This window comes from Anguilla anguilla, chromosome 4 (assembly GCF_013347855.1).
Source record: "Anguilla anguilla isolate fAngAng1 chromosome 4, fAngAng1.pri, whole genome shotgun sequence".
NCBI lineage: Eukaryota > Metazoa > Chordata > Actinopteri > Anguilliformes > Anguillidae > Anguilla > Anguilla anguilla.
The window spans coordinates 38,430,853-38,447,289 of record NC_049204.1 but is presented as its reverse complement, the minus strand read 5'-3'; the positions used below and the strand labels follow the sequence as shown (position 1 = coordinate 38,447,289).

Here is a 16,437-nt window from a genome sequence, read left to right as displayed (position 1 = left end):
GGTAGCGGACAGACACAGGGTCAGCAGCAAAGCCGCGCCCCTCTGGAAATTCTACCTTCATTCTCCTATCAACATGGTAATTGGTGATACCGCAATTGGGAACTCCCACCTACTTTGGATCAAGCAAGAACTCACTGAAGGTCATTGAAAAAGAAATCGCTGGTAATTTTAGCCAAAAATATATATTTTTTGTAAACCATGTTCAATCGAGGTCAAGAGAATTTATTGTCAATTACAGCCAATTTGCTGTTGTTAGATAAGATGCTTTTAAATGGTGTTAATTTGAATTTTGTTTTTTCTTTACTTTTAAAATACAATTTCATCTAAATCAATTGCTTTAATAAGTGTTTTTAATAAGAATTTTTTTGACATAATTGTCATTAATCACACCAAAGCCTGCTAGTAACTTAATTTTTTTATATTTGACAGCATTAGTTTTTACAGATGTAACCTTAGCGTGACTCCATGTTTAGAAACTGAAGTCTTTTTTATGGGATCAGAATCATATTTTATATGGATTTCTTTGACTTTACCTCATCATAAAAATTTTACTTTGAATTGTACTGTTCTACCAAAAATAAGTGACCACCATAATGGCAACCTTCTTCTTTAACCTTTCAAGCAACTAAACTGAATGTCTTCTCTCTTTGAAACAATAGTCTCTGGACTTGTGTGTAGTAGTAGAGCAACCAGGGTTTCTGGGAGGTTTAACTTGGGTGGTGCAATGTAGTCAGTTAGCAAAATTTTGTGGTAATCTGCAGTAAAGGCTGATTACATTGTCATGGTTGTAAAAATATTCTGGATTTGTTTGGATTGTAATGTGTGTGGTCATTGAGTTAGTAGGGGAAACTCAGAGGTGGTCTACATTCTTTCATTTACCTTTAATTGAGGAGCTAGTCATTTCACCACTTCCAGCTATTATATTATATTATAGTAAATCTTTTTTAATGCTTGTCCAGTTACCAGAACTTTTACAAATGCTTCATGGTCTCTCAGAAGGTATTTGTCTGCAGATTTTTTATTTTTATTTGTTTGCCATTTTCTCTAATTTCCTCCACAATCTAGTCGTTATACCAATTCCCCATGTGTATCCTCTGTCAGTCTGGGGAGGGTGTAGACTATCACATGCCAGCCTCCGATACGTGTGGAGTCGCTAGCCGCTTCTTTTCACCTGACAGCAAGGAGTTTCACTGGGAGAGTGTAATGCGTGTGAAGGTTCACGCTATCCCCCCCAGATCCCCTCCCTGCTGAACAGGCGCCCCGACCAACCAGTAGGAGTCGCTAATGCAATGATCAGGACTCATACCCTCACCGGCTTCCCACCCGTGAACACTGCCAATTGTGTTCGTAGGAAAGTATGACCAAACCGGAAGTACCACTGCTGGGGATTGAACCCGGGTGGTAGGGCGAGTGCTTATACCTCTACACCAGATGGCCCTTTTGTCGGAAGATTTTGAGTTCTACATACTGCTTTTTACAGAATGCAATAATTGATGCTCATTTCAGTGAAATGAAACAATCATTCTTGCCCCTAGATTTGAAATTCTTTTGTCCATTTATGGTTGTCCATCTTCTGTGATTGTACACATTAAATTAATGTGATCAATTCAGGGCCAAAAACAACCTACTTTGATAAATAATAATTTAAATGTTGAATCCGTTTGTTTTAGTTGTATAAACAGCAGAGGGTTAATTCCACAGGGTTTTGTCAAGGGGTCAGTTGTCCTGCGGTGTGTCTCTTCATATAAGCTGTTAAGAGATCACAATACAACTTGATTTCCAATGCCTGTTCGGATGCTGACCAGAAAATTAGAATGATAGGAATTTTATAGATCAGTGTTCTACATTGAACTGTTGCTGCTAGCATTTTTGTGTGCTACAGATGTTGGGGGAAAAATCACGTTAACACAGGTAGCCTAATAAAGTGTCTCTATAATACCCAAATAAACGGTAAAACTGATAAAAACTAATAAATGGATATGGTTGTAATATTTAGAAATGTTTACATGGATTTGCTCCACTAGTTTCTTGGGAAATTCTGAAGCATTCTGAGTGTATCAACTGGAGGAGCTGCTAAAGGCTTTTCCGAGTACCAGTGTGTCGTAAGGAGTCAAACGGCCACCTCTGTGAAAGGTGTACAGATTTACTCCCTGATCACCTGAATATTTTGGCATGATTTTGAATAATTAAAATTAGGTATGAAAGGTACATAAGTATTATATAAAATGAAATAAGCAGCAGTTCTGATTATGCCTGAAATTTAAGCCAAACCTGATGTGAACCATCTGAACCTATCCCAAGCCTGATATAGTTTATTATTCATAACATTCTACTCCCTCAACCACCTTAAAAGTCTTGCAATAAGATTCAGGCTATGTGCAAAATAAAATGCACTGAAGTCTATGTTTCATTTGCCATCATTTGCCTGCATTTCAAGCAAAAGAATTATAGCTTGTAGTCTTATGAGCAAACACATCAGTTGTCGATGTATAACCAAAATAGACATTTTCTTATCTGTGAAATATGCTCAAATGAAATTGATTCAAATAGTTATGTCAATTATGTAATAAGTAAACTACATGCCTCTTCTTCTCTTTAATTGCTACAGTATTTCCACAGTTAAACTGTACTGCTTTATGACTGCTCTAGTGAAACCACAGAATTAACCTGGGGTATTGGGCTGATGCCTAATTTGTTAAACATTTCAAAAACAAAAACGTAAGCATAAGCCAAAGCGTAGCCAAAATGCTACTACCCAGGTTCACTTCTGCTTCAGTAATCTATGTTCATTTGCGACTTTTAAGAAGTAGCATTATACCTCGTTCTATTTAAAAGTAATATTAAATCACTCAAAACACAGTATAGCCTTGCCACAAGCAGAGCTTAATGAAGCATTCTTCATTGAAGCAAATGAAGCACACAGAATAAAATGGATCCAATTAGTCTAATGCTAATGCATCATCGCTAAATTAGTCAAACTCAGTCCAACCAGACTTTTTTCCTTTTCTTTTTTTTTTTAATCAGCTCTGATGTAGGACTGGCCATTTGTAGAAATTAATAAACAATTAAATTGCTGTAATAATCAGTTTCACTGTTTTTATTAGGAACACTGAAATATTGAATAAGCCCTACATTACAAAATTGGAGTAACCAGTGAACCCTAATGTACAATCTGAAAATGTTGTATTTTTTTCTTTGTTGGGCTATGCACTTCTCAATTGTAGATTTGCAATCAAAAAATCCACATGTTTAAAGTGGTGCAGTCATACCGCCATGCACCGTGTTTCTGCCGATTGGCTGAAGCTGAGCAAGTAGGGGCTTGATCAGTACTTGGATGGGCGACCTCCTAGGAAAACTCTATTGCTACTGGAAGTGGTGTTCGTGGGCCAGTAGGTGCCGATCTTCCCTCTGGTTGAATGATCTCCAATGCCCCAGTGCCGTAATGGGGACACTGCACTGTAGGAGACGCTGTCTTTCGGGTGAGATGTTAAACTGTGGTACTGACTCGCTGTGGTCATTAAAGACCCCATGACACTCATCAGAAAAAGTAGGGGTTTCCCCAGTATCCAGGCTAAATTCTCAACCTGGCTCTCTCAACCTGCCACCTAATCATCCCTTAATTTAATTGGATAAAAAAAATTGTTGTCTCCCTCTCTACCTCTGCTGATGTGAGAAGCATTCTGGTGCCAAATGGCTGCTGTGCCATGAGGGTGTTACACATTGGTGGTGGTTGAGAAAAATTTCTCCTTCATCACTGTAAAGCTCTCTACGCGTGTGGAAAAGCACTATGTAAAATGCAGTGAATTATTATTATACATTTTGGTTTCACCATTTAGGAATCTTAGAAGTTTTTATACACTTTACAGACAACCCTGGCCTAAACCCCCACAGGACCAAGCCTCAGGCAACAGTGGCAAGGAAAAACTCCCTGTAACAGATTGGAAGAAACCTTGGAAAGAACCAATTATGGTGCCCTGAAGTAGGGGACTATGTATAGAAAGTGCTGTAATTTATTCTTGCCGTATCCAAAATGGATTAAAAAAATACCAATTTAATAAAAGCTGGTTATCTGCACTTTAACCACATCTGAACTGTTTGCTTACAAATCAAAAATTGTAAAATTGTGGAGTACTGAACCAACTCAAGAAAAAATATGTCTGTCCCATGAAGCTCACTGTGTGTATAATTTGTGCACAGGTGTTTGAACAAAATACAAAGCGCTACACATGTCATCAATTTTCTCTGATTATTAGGGATAATGAATCCCTAATGAACCCTTCTGGTCTCATTAGACCAACCCATTCATTTTCAAATTTTTTTTTGATAATGTGTTTTGGGGGAAACAATGAAAAACCAAAGTAGAAAACTGATCAAATTGTGACAAAGGCTATCCATACGATCTAGGCACTCAAGTAGCATAATGTAAAAGCCTTTATGGTGGCATGCATAATGGGGAATGACACTTTTTTTTGCAGCAGTAACTTCATATTTATAATTACTTTGAGTGTCAGTGGAAGAGAAAATGACTGTGGCGGAAATAAATTAGGTTCACGGGATTTGTGTTCAGAGAAAGCCCTGGTTCTTCGTGAAGTGGGGTGCCCCATAATGACGGTGGAGACTATGGCCAGGATTGCCTTGGGCTTATCCTCAGTTGGCAGCAGCGTAGAGTACCCTCCACCTCATTGCACAATGGTGCCTGGATGCACAGTGCCTGCCTGCTGTTTGCCCCATTCACCTGCACAGGGTGCGTCGGTGGACTGCAGAAGTGAAAAGAACTGGCAGCTGCCTGTAGGCACATATGGGGATGTGCCATTTTGTCTGTGATCTACAGAATGTGCCAGTGGTGGGACAGGAAGTTTCTGTTACAATTTATGTGAAAGTGAAAGATGTGTGTGGTCACAAGTCACATGGTTTACATACAGCCCAAGTGTTTATGTACAGCCCTTCATTCTCCATAAATGGTCAGAAACTCCCAGCGTGAATCTGTTTTGTATTTACATATCCCCATACGATACAAAATGAAGGAAACAATGGCAGATCGGAGTGTGAAGAAAAAAAACAAAATTTCTCAAATTGTGATACTTTAATTTAAGATGTTTAGAAGATAAAATAAATCCTCTTTTGGCAGCCCGAGTGGTGGTTTGTGAAACAAAAAGAAACATGTGGAGGGCCAGAAAGTCTCTGTGGCATTGAATGCTGCCAATTCAGAGGTGTGCACCTTACAAGAAATAATAAAGTGGTCTTCGGTTTACACGATGATTACTCCTCTTGATATATGCAATAACCAATTTAGTATTTGGCCACACGTGAAGATAATCAGGGGAGCTGGCATAATCATCTGTCCAAGTTGGCTGGTGTAGTTCTGTCTATATTGTGTATACTGTCTGTATCTGAAGTAATTCTATTTCTGTACCATGCAGTGAGGAAAAAGTGTATTGAATATGGACATTTAAAATAGACTGTAAACCTCACTTTATTTGAGTCAAACATTACACCATCACATCGGAACAGCCAAATCATGTTTCTAATCATTTTCTGTTGTGTGTTATTTTGTCACCAATGCTATTCGCCAAATAGGCTACAAAATCAGCTCGGTCTCCCTGAAGCTCCCCGCCAACTACAAAGTATGCGGGGAGTACGCACCTTCTCACATCAAGTGTTTTTTGTTTTTTTTTTCCCTCCAAAAATTGACTACAGACCTCTGCTTAGATAGTTGCTCAGCATTCTTTTAATGCATACACACCCTTCATACATGCGGCACCTGCTCTTGCACTGTTTTGCTTATTTTCTTTAGTTTATGCAATAACGCATCAAGCTGCTTGGCATAAATACAGCAAGCCATGTAGCAGAATTATTCAGTGAAAATGAGTTCAGCAGAAGGGGCGGAGGGCAGGCAATCTTAATGTCAGCTTTTTTTTCTAATTTTATTAATTGACTTTATTTTCTGAAGTGTAATTTACAAAAGCACCGCATGCTATTAGCCTAGCTAAAATGGGAAAAAGCAGTCGTTTCAGAGGTTTTTTTCCAAACGTGCTGTTTTTTCATCAGTCTGTACAGACAGACATTGAACGCACAGAGGACCAAGTTCAGACAAGTTCTTCTAATATTTGCAGTATGAGCTTACAAATGCTCCATTATGAATTTAAATCTTTGTTTCATCATAACTTATTAATTTAATTAGACTAGCTTAATTACGAGGCACTCCTTGAGGGATCACACCTCACCCACTTTGAAAAACGGTCATCTCGAGGACGGAATGTTCCCTTAAGCTGGCTAAACAGCTCGCACATGCTATGAGTTCTCTTTTGATTTGACTTTAAGCATAATCACTAAACACCGGCTGGTTTTAGAGCAGAGACGTGTTGAAACGTCAGCTGACTGAGAACCAGGAGAGGTAGGTACAGATGCATCACATGCTTGTTGATTTCAGGGGTTGGAAGTGCTCGCATGAAATAGGGGACGACCCGTTTGACCTCTAAAGGACCAAAGTGGGGGGTTTGTTTGGCACTCACTCTGCCCAGGAAATACATGAAAATTCACATCTTGCATTTTAAAATATGTAATTCTTCCATTTAAATGTTTCCATTTCAGAGGGTAATAGTGGTGACTGTCCAAGATTTAGCTCCAGCCTTTTTTAATGTATGACATTTAAGTAGGTTTGTGCAAAGTAGTCTCCCCTTTGAAGTACTCTCCAGCTATAAATTCAGGGAAGATTAGCATTATGGCCTCCGTTTCTGTCAGTGTGTTTACTGTACCAGTGGAAATGCTGTAAAAAAAGACCACACAATGTCGAGATGCAATCATGAACGATGAAATGTACAAATTGCACGGTTGATGGTTCTGGAAAAAGCTGTTTGAGGTTTGCTGAAATGATTGAATGTTAAATGTCAGCTTGTTGTAATGGTGTAGGATCACTTAAACTTCACTCCTGGTTTTCAACAAAATTTTCTTATCTAGGTAGATGTTTTCAGGTTTACAAGGCTTTGTTATTTCAGAGAGAATTCGGCGAGAGACGCAGAGACTGGAGGTTATGCTACATGTGTGTGGCATGCACAACACAAATCTAAGAACACAAAAATGTAGGAATCTCAAAAAAGATTTTCGTTAGCAAAGGTATTTGGCAACTGTAGCATTAAACTGGAGTTACCTCATGTCCAGCTTTCAGCTGCTTTGTCTGAGTGGCAAATCCGAACAGCATTTATTTGGTTTTCGGGAAATTGGTCATGAAATTACTTTTTTATATTACGTATTATTTCTTATATGTGTGTCAATATAAAGAAATAGCTCCCACCCCTTCTCATGTAGCTTACATTTTGTAGTCAATTGTTTGCTCATTACACATCTATAATCAGAGGCAATATTTTTAAGCCTTCCCTTAGTGGTAAGTCCAGGTCTGTGAATATGACCGTTAACGTTGCATTGAAGCTAATGGGCCATGACAAAACGTGTATGGCATTGTTAAGGTCTGCAGTAAAATTACAAAAACTGCTGAGTTGAATGCATCATACCTCTTCATAAAATCTGTCTGGTTTTGACCATGCAAAAATGTGGCAACCCTAATTAAGACCCTCTCACCTTTTGTATAAATGCTGTTTTGCGTCTAGATTCTGAGAAGCTTTTTTGGTGTTGTCTTCTGAGATTTGTCTTGCATACAGGCATGTTGTTCTTAAAGGGTCACAAAGGTATTGGCTTTCCTGGTAGTTACATTTTAATGTCTCCTTGCCTGTGGCAGGCTGCATGCTCCACCCACAAACAGCAGCAACACAGGAGAGTAATATATCTGCTCCGATTGGCTGCGAGTGTGCCAACAGAAAGAGAGGAAACGCTGACCCTGAGCCCCAACGATTTTCAGTTCTTCAGAGAGATACACAAACAAGATTAAACACTTTGATTCAGCAAGCTAGATGGCTATATACAGTATCTTTAGTGAGAAAGAGTTACACTAACGTGAACTTGTACGATGAGTATCCTCGATGTTTTGCTTTAAGTCTTTTGTCATTGAAATACCGATTGTCACACTCACGGCCTACCGTTTTAGCGACATTCTGGATCCGACAGATTTCTTAGGTCATTTTTATTTTTTATTTTTATCTCGGCCACGCGTTAGCACGAAGGAACGAAGTGCGCGTATTTACATGCGGTTTTTGTGAAGGCGTCAGGTTTGGAGGGCGGGGGGGGGGGGGGGGGGGGGGGCTTGTGGTCAGCCGACGGCAGTTATGTGCCTGAGCTGCAGCGGGGCACCGGGGCGCTGAGAGAGCCGAGAGAGCTCTCCAGTTAAATCAGCGTTCAAACGCACGGCGGCACAAAGGCGCTGCGGGACCGCTTTTTTTCCTCAGCGTGACTCGGCTGATTGAAATTTCTAAATTAATTTAAGCGGCGCTCCGCGGAGAGCGCCGGCGCCACGCAGCCAGGGCCCTCGTGGAGCTCGTCTCCGCACAGCTGCTCTGGGCGTCATTAGCGACAACACCGGCAAACCCCTAGCTGGAAAAGGGAGGGGGGGGGGGAGGGGGGCGTGCATGCCACACTGTGTTTTCAGGCTGTGTGCAGTGGAGATTTAAATAGGAAGAAGTGTGTTGTACAGTACATTTTTAAAAGGCATTTTGCTCTCTCTGTGCTTGGAAATCAGTTTTATGATGATGATGATGATAATGTGTGTGCGTGTGTGTTTGTGTGTGTGGGTGGCTCACATCTGCCACCATCCCCCCCTACACACACACACACACACACACACACACACACACGCACATTCCCTTTCTGTAAAAAAAAAAGAAAAAAAAAAGAACTCCATTCTGGCACTTTTTGAAATGGGTCTTGTAAACATGACTCAGCCGCTGAAGCTCAGCTCACGCTCAACATGAGCCGCAGAAGCTCAGCTCGCGCAGTGTGGAATTTTAGCACAACCCCCAAGCTGTGGTTGTTGTTGTCGTTATCTTAGCGAAATGCACGTTGCGGGAGATGTATGGATGGGAAACAGATCTTGATGGCAAATGTTTCCTCACAGCATGTCATCAGAGGACAAGACTGCGGAGGCCTCTGACCAAGGACCTTCGGCGCTCCCCGACGACGCCGGGGACATGCCCGCGGGCAGCCCGGCCGCCGCAGACAGACGCCCCCGGGGTCGGCCGCGCAAGGATGTCCTCGCCTCCACGCCCAAGCCCAGGAAAAAGTAGGTCTCGCCTTTCCCTTCTCCCGGCTGCTGGCTGGTGGGCAGGTTCCCTCCACTCGGGAGGTTTTTTGGGCCTGCCGTTTTTGGGCCTGCGGGTTACAGGGCAGGACGGGCGAGCAGGTGCTTTCTGTCGGTTTGGGTGAAACGAGAGGCAGAGTGTGCAGTGAATGGAGGAGTGGTGGGGTTCTGGGGGTGGGGGGGGAGGTGTGCAGGTTTAATGAGCTCTGATAGAGACTGGAAGCCAGGATGTCATTTTGGATCCCCCAAGGTCTCCTCAAGCTGAGGTCGGGTGAAGACGGGTAAACGGTGGAATGGTGAGCAGCGAGTCATAACCGCGGTTCTGGGCGCCCTGACGGCCTGCTTGGACGTTTTGAGGTGCTATTTGGGTGGTTTGTTGGTGATTCTTCATGGTGCAGGGAGCCGATGCCGCCCAACCAACTTGCATTTCCACTTCACTGCAGTGCCAATCGAAATCTCGGTTGTTGAACACATCACATATAGAAATCATAGCTAGCGCTAGAAAGGAAGACATGGTAGGGATGGGCAGTCTCATAGAATTGTGAAAAATACCTGCTTGTGTGCCTAATAGTCGGCAGACCCGTTTCCGCCAGGTCCCGTTCAAAATGCGTATTTCTTGAATAGATAACGCAGCGAGGTTGCCAGTTCAGCAGGGGCACTCCCTCTGCGTCTGTTAAATCAGACCTCGTTTATTAGGATCAATGAATTATTCAATCTGCTAGCATTTCATTTCCTGTGGGGCCTCCAAGTGAAGACTCTAAAGCCATAGAGGGGAAATGTCTTGCCTGCCAGATAACCCCAGCTAGCCTGATATCTGTACATCCTGGGATCCCCCGCGCTCTCACCCCTCCCCCTCCCCCTTCCCCTCGTTAGCAGAGTGGAAGGCGGTGGGTCAGTGTGTAGGCTACGTGCTAACGGAGAACCGCGGGACGCTTTCTCTGAGGGAGTGGGACGGAGAGGGCACCTGGACGGGAGGCTAGACTTGCTGAAGACATGCTGCTTCGGGGGTCAGGGAACGTCTGAATTTGCTTCATCCATCCGTGCTTCACCCATCAGTGCTTCGTGGCGGCAGCAGTACAGAGGGTGAAGCAAAATAATGTGATGGCCCAGTTTCCACCTCGTCCATCTGAGGACGAGGTGGAAACTGGGCCATCACATTATTTTGGCAGCAGTGTTGCCGGTATTTAAATTTAGGGGTGGTCATTCGTAATTTCAAAATGAACAAGCAAAGTCTAGAGTGTGAACGGACTGTCAGGGGAGGGGAGGGTATTGCTTTTCCAGTGTCATCTTCGTGGGCGACATAGCTCAGGAGGTAAGACCGATTGTCTGGCAGTCGGAGGGTTGCCGGTTCAAACCCCGCCCTGGGCGTGTCGAAGTGTCCTTGAGCAAGACACCTAACCCCTAACCCCTAACTGCTCTGGCGAATGAGAGGCATCAATTGTAAAGCGCTTTGGATAAAAGCGCTATATAAATGCAGTCCATTTACCATCTTCTGTGTGCGATTTCTCGATCAACTTCCCCAGTTTGCACGTATATCAACAGTGTCCATTTTGGTGGTTTCGCACCCGTAACCCTCCCTCCCCCCCCACCCCCGTAGCCTCTCTGTGGTCTTAAAAAACTCTTCTGTAGTGTTATTCTGTAGAGGCCAGGAGGCCGTGTTAATGCAACATTTACGTAGTGTGCTTCTGTTGGAGCAGTGAGCCGGTGTAATTGACTGTTTTTATATGGACAGAGGTAGAGGAAGACTGGAACCACCGAGAGCCCTTTTGTGCTCTGGAGTGCGAGTGTGAGGGTGAGCGGCAGGTCGGCGGCTCTCTTCCCCGCTGGCCCGCGCGGCGTGGCTTTTGTCTCGGCGATCGCGTGCCGCTCCTCACAACCGCGCGGCCGTAGGGCGGGTTACAGGCCCTCCACGCCGCAGGTTGATAAACGAGTCGCAGGCGAAGTCGAGGCCTGCCGTTCACGCCGACGTATGCTGCCCCTTTCGAAAGACGAAAACCGACCTTGTAGAAAGATAACCGGCGGTCCTGAATGCGCTCGCATAATTTGTATCAGTGTTCCGATGACATCATTTCCGGTGTTTCCCCCGGAAGATGTTTTGAGGTAGGTAGGTGCTGACTGTGGTTGGTGGGGGGAGTTCTAGGAGGAGTTAAGATTAAGCTGCCTGGGGGGTGGGGGGGTGTTGTTGATCTTCAATGTTATTTTCACCAAAAGATGGAAGATATTTAGGTTAGTATTATTGCATCATCTTCGAAAATGTTAAGTGCTTTTAATTCTAATCACACATAATGGTATGCTGCTGGGCCTGATACTGGCTTCTAATACAGAAATTAGCAATTGGTAACACAATTAATTGCTTTTAAAAGATGGCGGGTCCTTGTTGCATCGTAAAATTTAATCGTGAGCCCATTTCCTGAAATTGTTATTGCCGAATGCAGCGAGCACCTATTTCTGTGTTTTTCTCTTAACGACAGGGGAGGTGCTGCGTAATTCTGGGCGGACATATCACCTCTCCTATAATGTGCTGGGGGAAACCCTGATTTTGATGGCTTGAAGTTAAAAAAACCAGAGACCAGAATGGAGTTTGTCACGTCGTTCAGCTAATAGCTTAGTTGGACCTTTTTTCCCCCTCAGTCTTGAGAAATGAATGATGCTCTGTCTAAAGGTAGCTGGCCAAACGGAGGTCTGTAGCCGAACCATGAAGTCAGTGCTTGCAGAATGCCTTGCTTGGAACGCCACGTCCGTTGCTTCACAAAGCTTGCGGCGCGTTAGATGAATTGCTTATAAATTTGCATTAAAGGTGTTGGCTTGCTCGACCTCCTAAAAGGTGGTCACGCAGACACACACATACAAACAAACACACAGCTGTTGCTGTTGATGTTGTTGTTGGGTTAGGATAACGTGCTTTGTTGGGGAATATGTGTCTGTCCCAGCGTGGTGGCGCTGCCACGGAAACCGCTGATGTCACACACACCTCGTCCCTGCCTCGGCCCCTTCCAAAGCTATATAAGTTATAACTCGCTCTGCTGGATATCACTGCTGGACAGGAGGATACAGGTGAAACTGCTGTCACAGTGCTGCTGTCATGCAGACTGTGGGTGGATGTGCATTTCTGTGGCCAGGTGAAATGCAATCATGTTTGAGTACTAGGCCTATTTATATGTGCTTAACCAGGTTAAGTGCATGTGTGTGTGCAGGCATGGTATGATACACATGTATGTGTGTGTGTATGTATATATATATAGACACACATGTGCATATCAATCTGTGTACATTCATGTATACATAAATATATTTGTAATGCACATGAACAATTTTACAACTTTATCCTGCAACTCACTTGAATTTATAAAAAATAAAAAATTAACTAGTCACGATACGTTATACATGCGTACGCAATGTGCGTGCATGCGGTACATGAACGCACACACATTCATAATCGCACAGCAGATATTTAAAATGTGGTTTATTAACATTAATAAAGCTGTTTGCGTATACAGGTAGTCAACAGTTCAGGTTGTGTATAGTTGAGTGTCTTGGGGGTGCCAGTGCCAGTGGAGATCTTTGCTTTGTTTCTGTTATTGAAGCTCGGCCTTCAGTATCTCCTGCGAGCCTCTGTGCGTTCAGGTTGCTGCCTCTTTATTATTAACTAAGAAAGGGAGGGGAAAATGTTGTGGGTGGGCTGTGGAAAAAGATGCTCGTTACTCTGTTTTTCCTGACGATGCTTGTCAGTTGTTTTTTGGGCTCAAGTGAACAGATATCTGGGTGTATAATCTATGCGGAATAATGTGTGAAATCATTTTTTTGACATGATGTTGCCAGTTTATTCTTGCTGTCTACTTGGTGTACATAGCACCAGCCACGTCCTATTGTTTGTGATTATAGATAGTGTAACCACTGCATTGCTTGGAAAAAGGTTTTTTAATCTTGGAAAGTGACCATCAAACAAACATTTCATCTTGTGAAATTTTAATTTTGTTTTTAAATTTGCTTCATAAAATACTTAATAATAATTCTCAAAATTGCTACGTGACTTGAACATTGTCATGTTTCATCTTTTTGTTAGACAACTGGTGAGTAACAAATTTATGAACACCTGAATTCTGTGATGGTCTTAATTAGATAGTATCTGTAAATATAAATTTACTTCAACTTGCATTGGTACCGTAGTTCAGGGGGTACCAGAATTCATTTCAGAAATGGTCATTTTTGCTTCTTGTCTTCGGGCTTTTTAATTATTATTTTTTTAAATTATTCATATAAGAAACAAAATGTAATTATTGTTTGGTGAAGGTGGCTGGAAGATTTTTAGTGCTGTTTGAAGTCTGAGACAGTGGAAAGCTACAGGCTGATGTTATGCTTCTGTACTTCAGCTGAGATGGGAGCACACTGCACTGAGGAAGGTTTCCTTCATCGCTCCTCATCACCTGGCTGCTGCTTCCTTCTGCCGACACTTCACTGTATTGACAGAGAAGGCACATGTCATATTACTACTTTACTTCCTTGGTTTTGTTGCTGGTGTTTGGCATGCGTATTTATGAAACGCAACACAGTTGTGCAAAAAACTCGCCCCCCCAGCTATGATGAGATTCCAGGTCACAGTGAATCGATTTCATTGGATAATGTATTTTCGCGCAGACCAATCGATGATTGGACAGGTTTTTTTATTTTTTTTTAACTTGTTACTGTTGCTGCTCTCCACAATACAGCTGCTTGCTGTTGGTGTGCAAGCATCTTTTTTTTCAAAGTAGCACCTTCTGTCTTCTTTGGTGGCATTAAACAGAGCGTAGGCGACATGTTGACAAAGCTGATGGGCTAAACCATGTAGCTACAATATGGTTACCCCAAATGGTTGTGTCCCCATTGATAAAACTAAAAAAAAAAAAAGCCGCTGCTGAAGTTGTTATTGACTGCTCCAAGGCCTAGCCTTAATGCTAGTAAGAAATGAAAGCCTATACCGCCACCACAGCCTGCCTGCTTGTGCTTACATGTACATAACATTGATGGCACAAATGGCATACACATATCTCAGCCTATTGTAGCTCAAGCCCCCATAAAACATTTCTACTAAATGTGAGATACAAAATGGTTATAGTAGGCTGCAGTGGATTTCAGCACATACAGGCAGGCACCCTGTCTAAGTGTCTAGACATGTCAGTCGACAAATATATTTATTTTCTCAAATATAGGCTGTATACCTGCACTTAAGGAAGTAATTTAACATGCCTGACTAATCAGAAACACCTGCGCAGCAATTTGTCCCAAACATTATGGTGTCCTGAAATGGAGGGAATGTGTCTAACAGTGCTTAGTATAGTAAGTTCTATGACTTGCCTCTTTCTGTAATCTTGGGCGAATAAAATTAAACTTTTATAATGCACTAGCTAATTAGCTATTCACATTTTTCTATTTTCTCACTTTGTTGAGGAAATATTGAGTTTGTCAGCCGTTTCCCTGCTGTTTACGAACTGTCCAGTCAGCACTCTTGTCTGTGTGAATGATGTTGGCCAATGGAACTGCTCTGCTCTGTCGTCAGCAGCTAAGGGGTGTGGTTATGGCAGAAGTCGGGTGGGGGAAAAAATCACGTGCTTGGCATCGGTTTATTGGCCGTGAAGTGGCCCTGTGTTTAATGTCCTGCTGGTGTCATATAAATCTGACCCCATGGAAAACCAACACCAGGGTCACTTTTATATATAGAGAAATGACCCCCTGATCCATTTTTATAGTATAGAAAATTGACCTCCCAAATGGAAAAATGACCCATGCATTGTACTATAATGAAATTTAATAAATACTCACAGTTTATCCGTGGGTTCACTTTTCTGTAATAGAAAAATAACCCAAGGGTCACTTTTTTTGTCTGTCTCCTGAATGCACAGGAAAAGTGAACAGACACTGGCCTTGGCCCATCTGCTGTTGTGTGTCGCAGTGGAAGGCTTCTCAAAACCACTGGCTCTGCAGTGCGATGTGCTCCTCAGGACACTGACGAAGCATCGGAGGCTGTTCTCTGAAACTGAAATGGTGTGGGTTCAGTTGGATCTACGGTGCCAAGCATATATAAATCTGCCTTGTGAAACACAATGATTTGGCACATGCTGCAGATCAATCTAATTAGTCCTCAGTGAAAATAATTGCTTATCACAGTCAGACTCAGTTCATATAGACAGAGCAGTGTTAACTCAACTGTGGGTGGCTGCTTTTAGGGGAGTTCTTCTCCACACTGTTGTTGTCATGTTTTAATACATGATCTGTGCTCATGGCCAAGTGTGTGTGTTCAGAAAAGCCTTAAGCTTTTTGAAGGAGCTGGAAAGCTGACCAACTGAGGTGCATGCTGGGACAACTGAGCTGCTTAGAGGGGGGTGTGCCCTGGCTCAGCCAGTGAATCCAGGCCAGGTTTTATCTTTTTCCCTCTGCGTTGGAACTACTTGCACCAACATTTTTTTTTTTTTTTACTCTCTCATGCTCTCTCTTGCTCGCTCTCTTTCCCTACACTGTATCACGAGAATTATAGTGTAAGGGTACTGGGGGGGGTTGTACTAGAGCCTTTTTTTAGTTTTTGTTCTGCAAAGAAACGACAGACCGGGTTTCTTTGAATATAGAAGCTGCCAGTGCAGAGCTCACGGTAGCAAATGTGTGCAACCCAGCATGAAATATTAATGCAAACTTTTAGGGGCAACTTACATCCGCCTTTGCCTCAGCCATTTTGCAAATGCACGCATGTTTTCATATTTTTCTTGCATGTTGGTGTGTGTTCCTGTGAGAGAAATGCTGTTTTCTTCTGACTTCATTTTAATAATGTGTTGTTTTGTTGAGCTAGCTTAGGAAAGGGTGCTGTTTTTTTTTGGTTGGGGGGTGGGGTCGGGGGGGGGGGGATTGTCTGTTTGGGAGATGTACCGTTAGCTTTGATTTGGGCTCCCGTAAAAAATTAAAAGCCAAAGAAACAGTCTGCGTACTTCTGAAGACCCGCCCATTTGAGCATGGGCCTTTTCAGGCTTTTCACCAATGGCTATCTTCTGTTTGTTTACCATAGCGTTACTCATTATTCCAGTGCTTGTTCACGCCTCTGCTTTTGGATGGGTACAAGCGAAATCCAAAAAATGCATGGATTGTGGGATATGAACATGAGGTATATATTAGTCAGGTTCAACAGCCGGCATCATATTGAGCATGTCTCTCTCTGAGTCTGCATGGGCTTGGGAGCAACTCACTGAAAAGGCTTTAGGAAGAAAATTTTTAGGAAATACACAAAAATGCAG

General features: G+C 42.8%; 1 protein-coding gene across 10 annotated transcripts in view; it reads left to right on the top strand.

The window, feature by feature from the left end:
• kmt2ca (lysine (K)-specific methyltransferase 2Ca) overlaps positions 1 to 16,437 on the top strand; it is a 148,282-nt gene that overhangs the window by 12,925 nt on the left and 118,920 nt on the right. For all 10 annotated transcript variants that reach the window (XM_035416154.1, XM_035416152.1, XM_035416155.1 and 7 more), the window contains exon 2: positions 9,002 to 9,166. In XM_035416154.1, the coding sequence (XP_035272045.1) occupies positions 9,003 to 9,166 (164 nt within the window). In that variant the 5' untranslated portion in view covers position 9,002. The remainder of the gene's footprint in view (positions 1 to 9,001; positions 9,167 to 16,437) is intronic.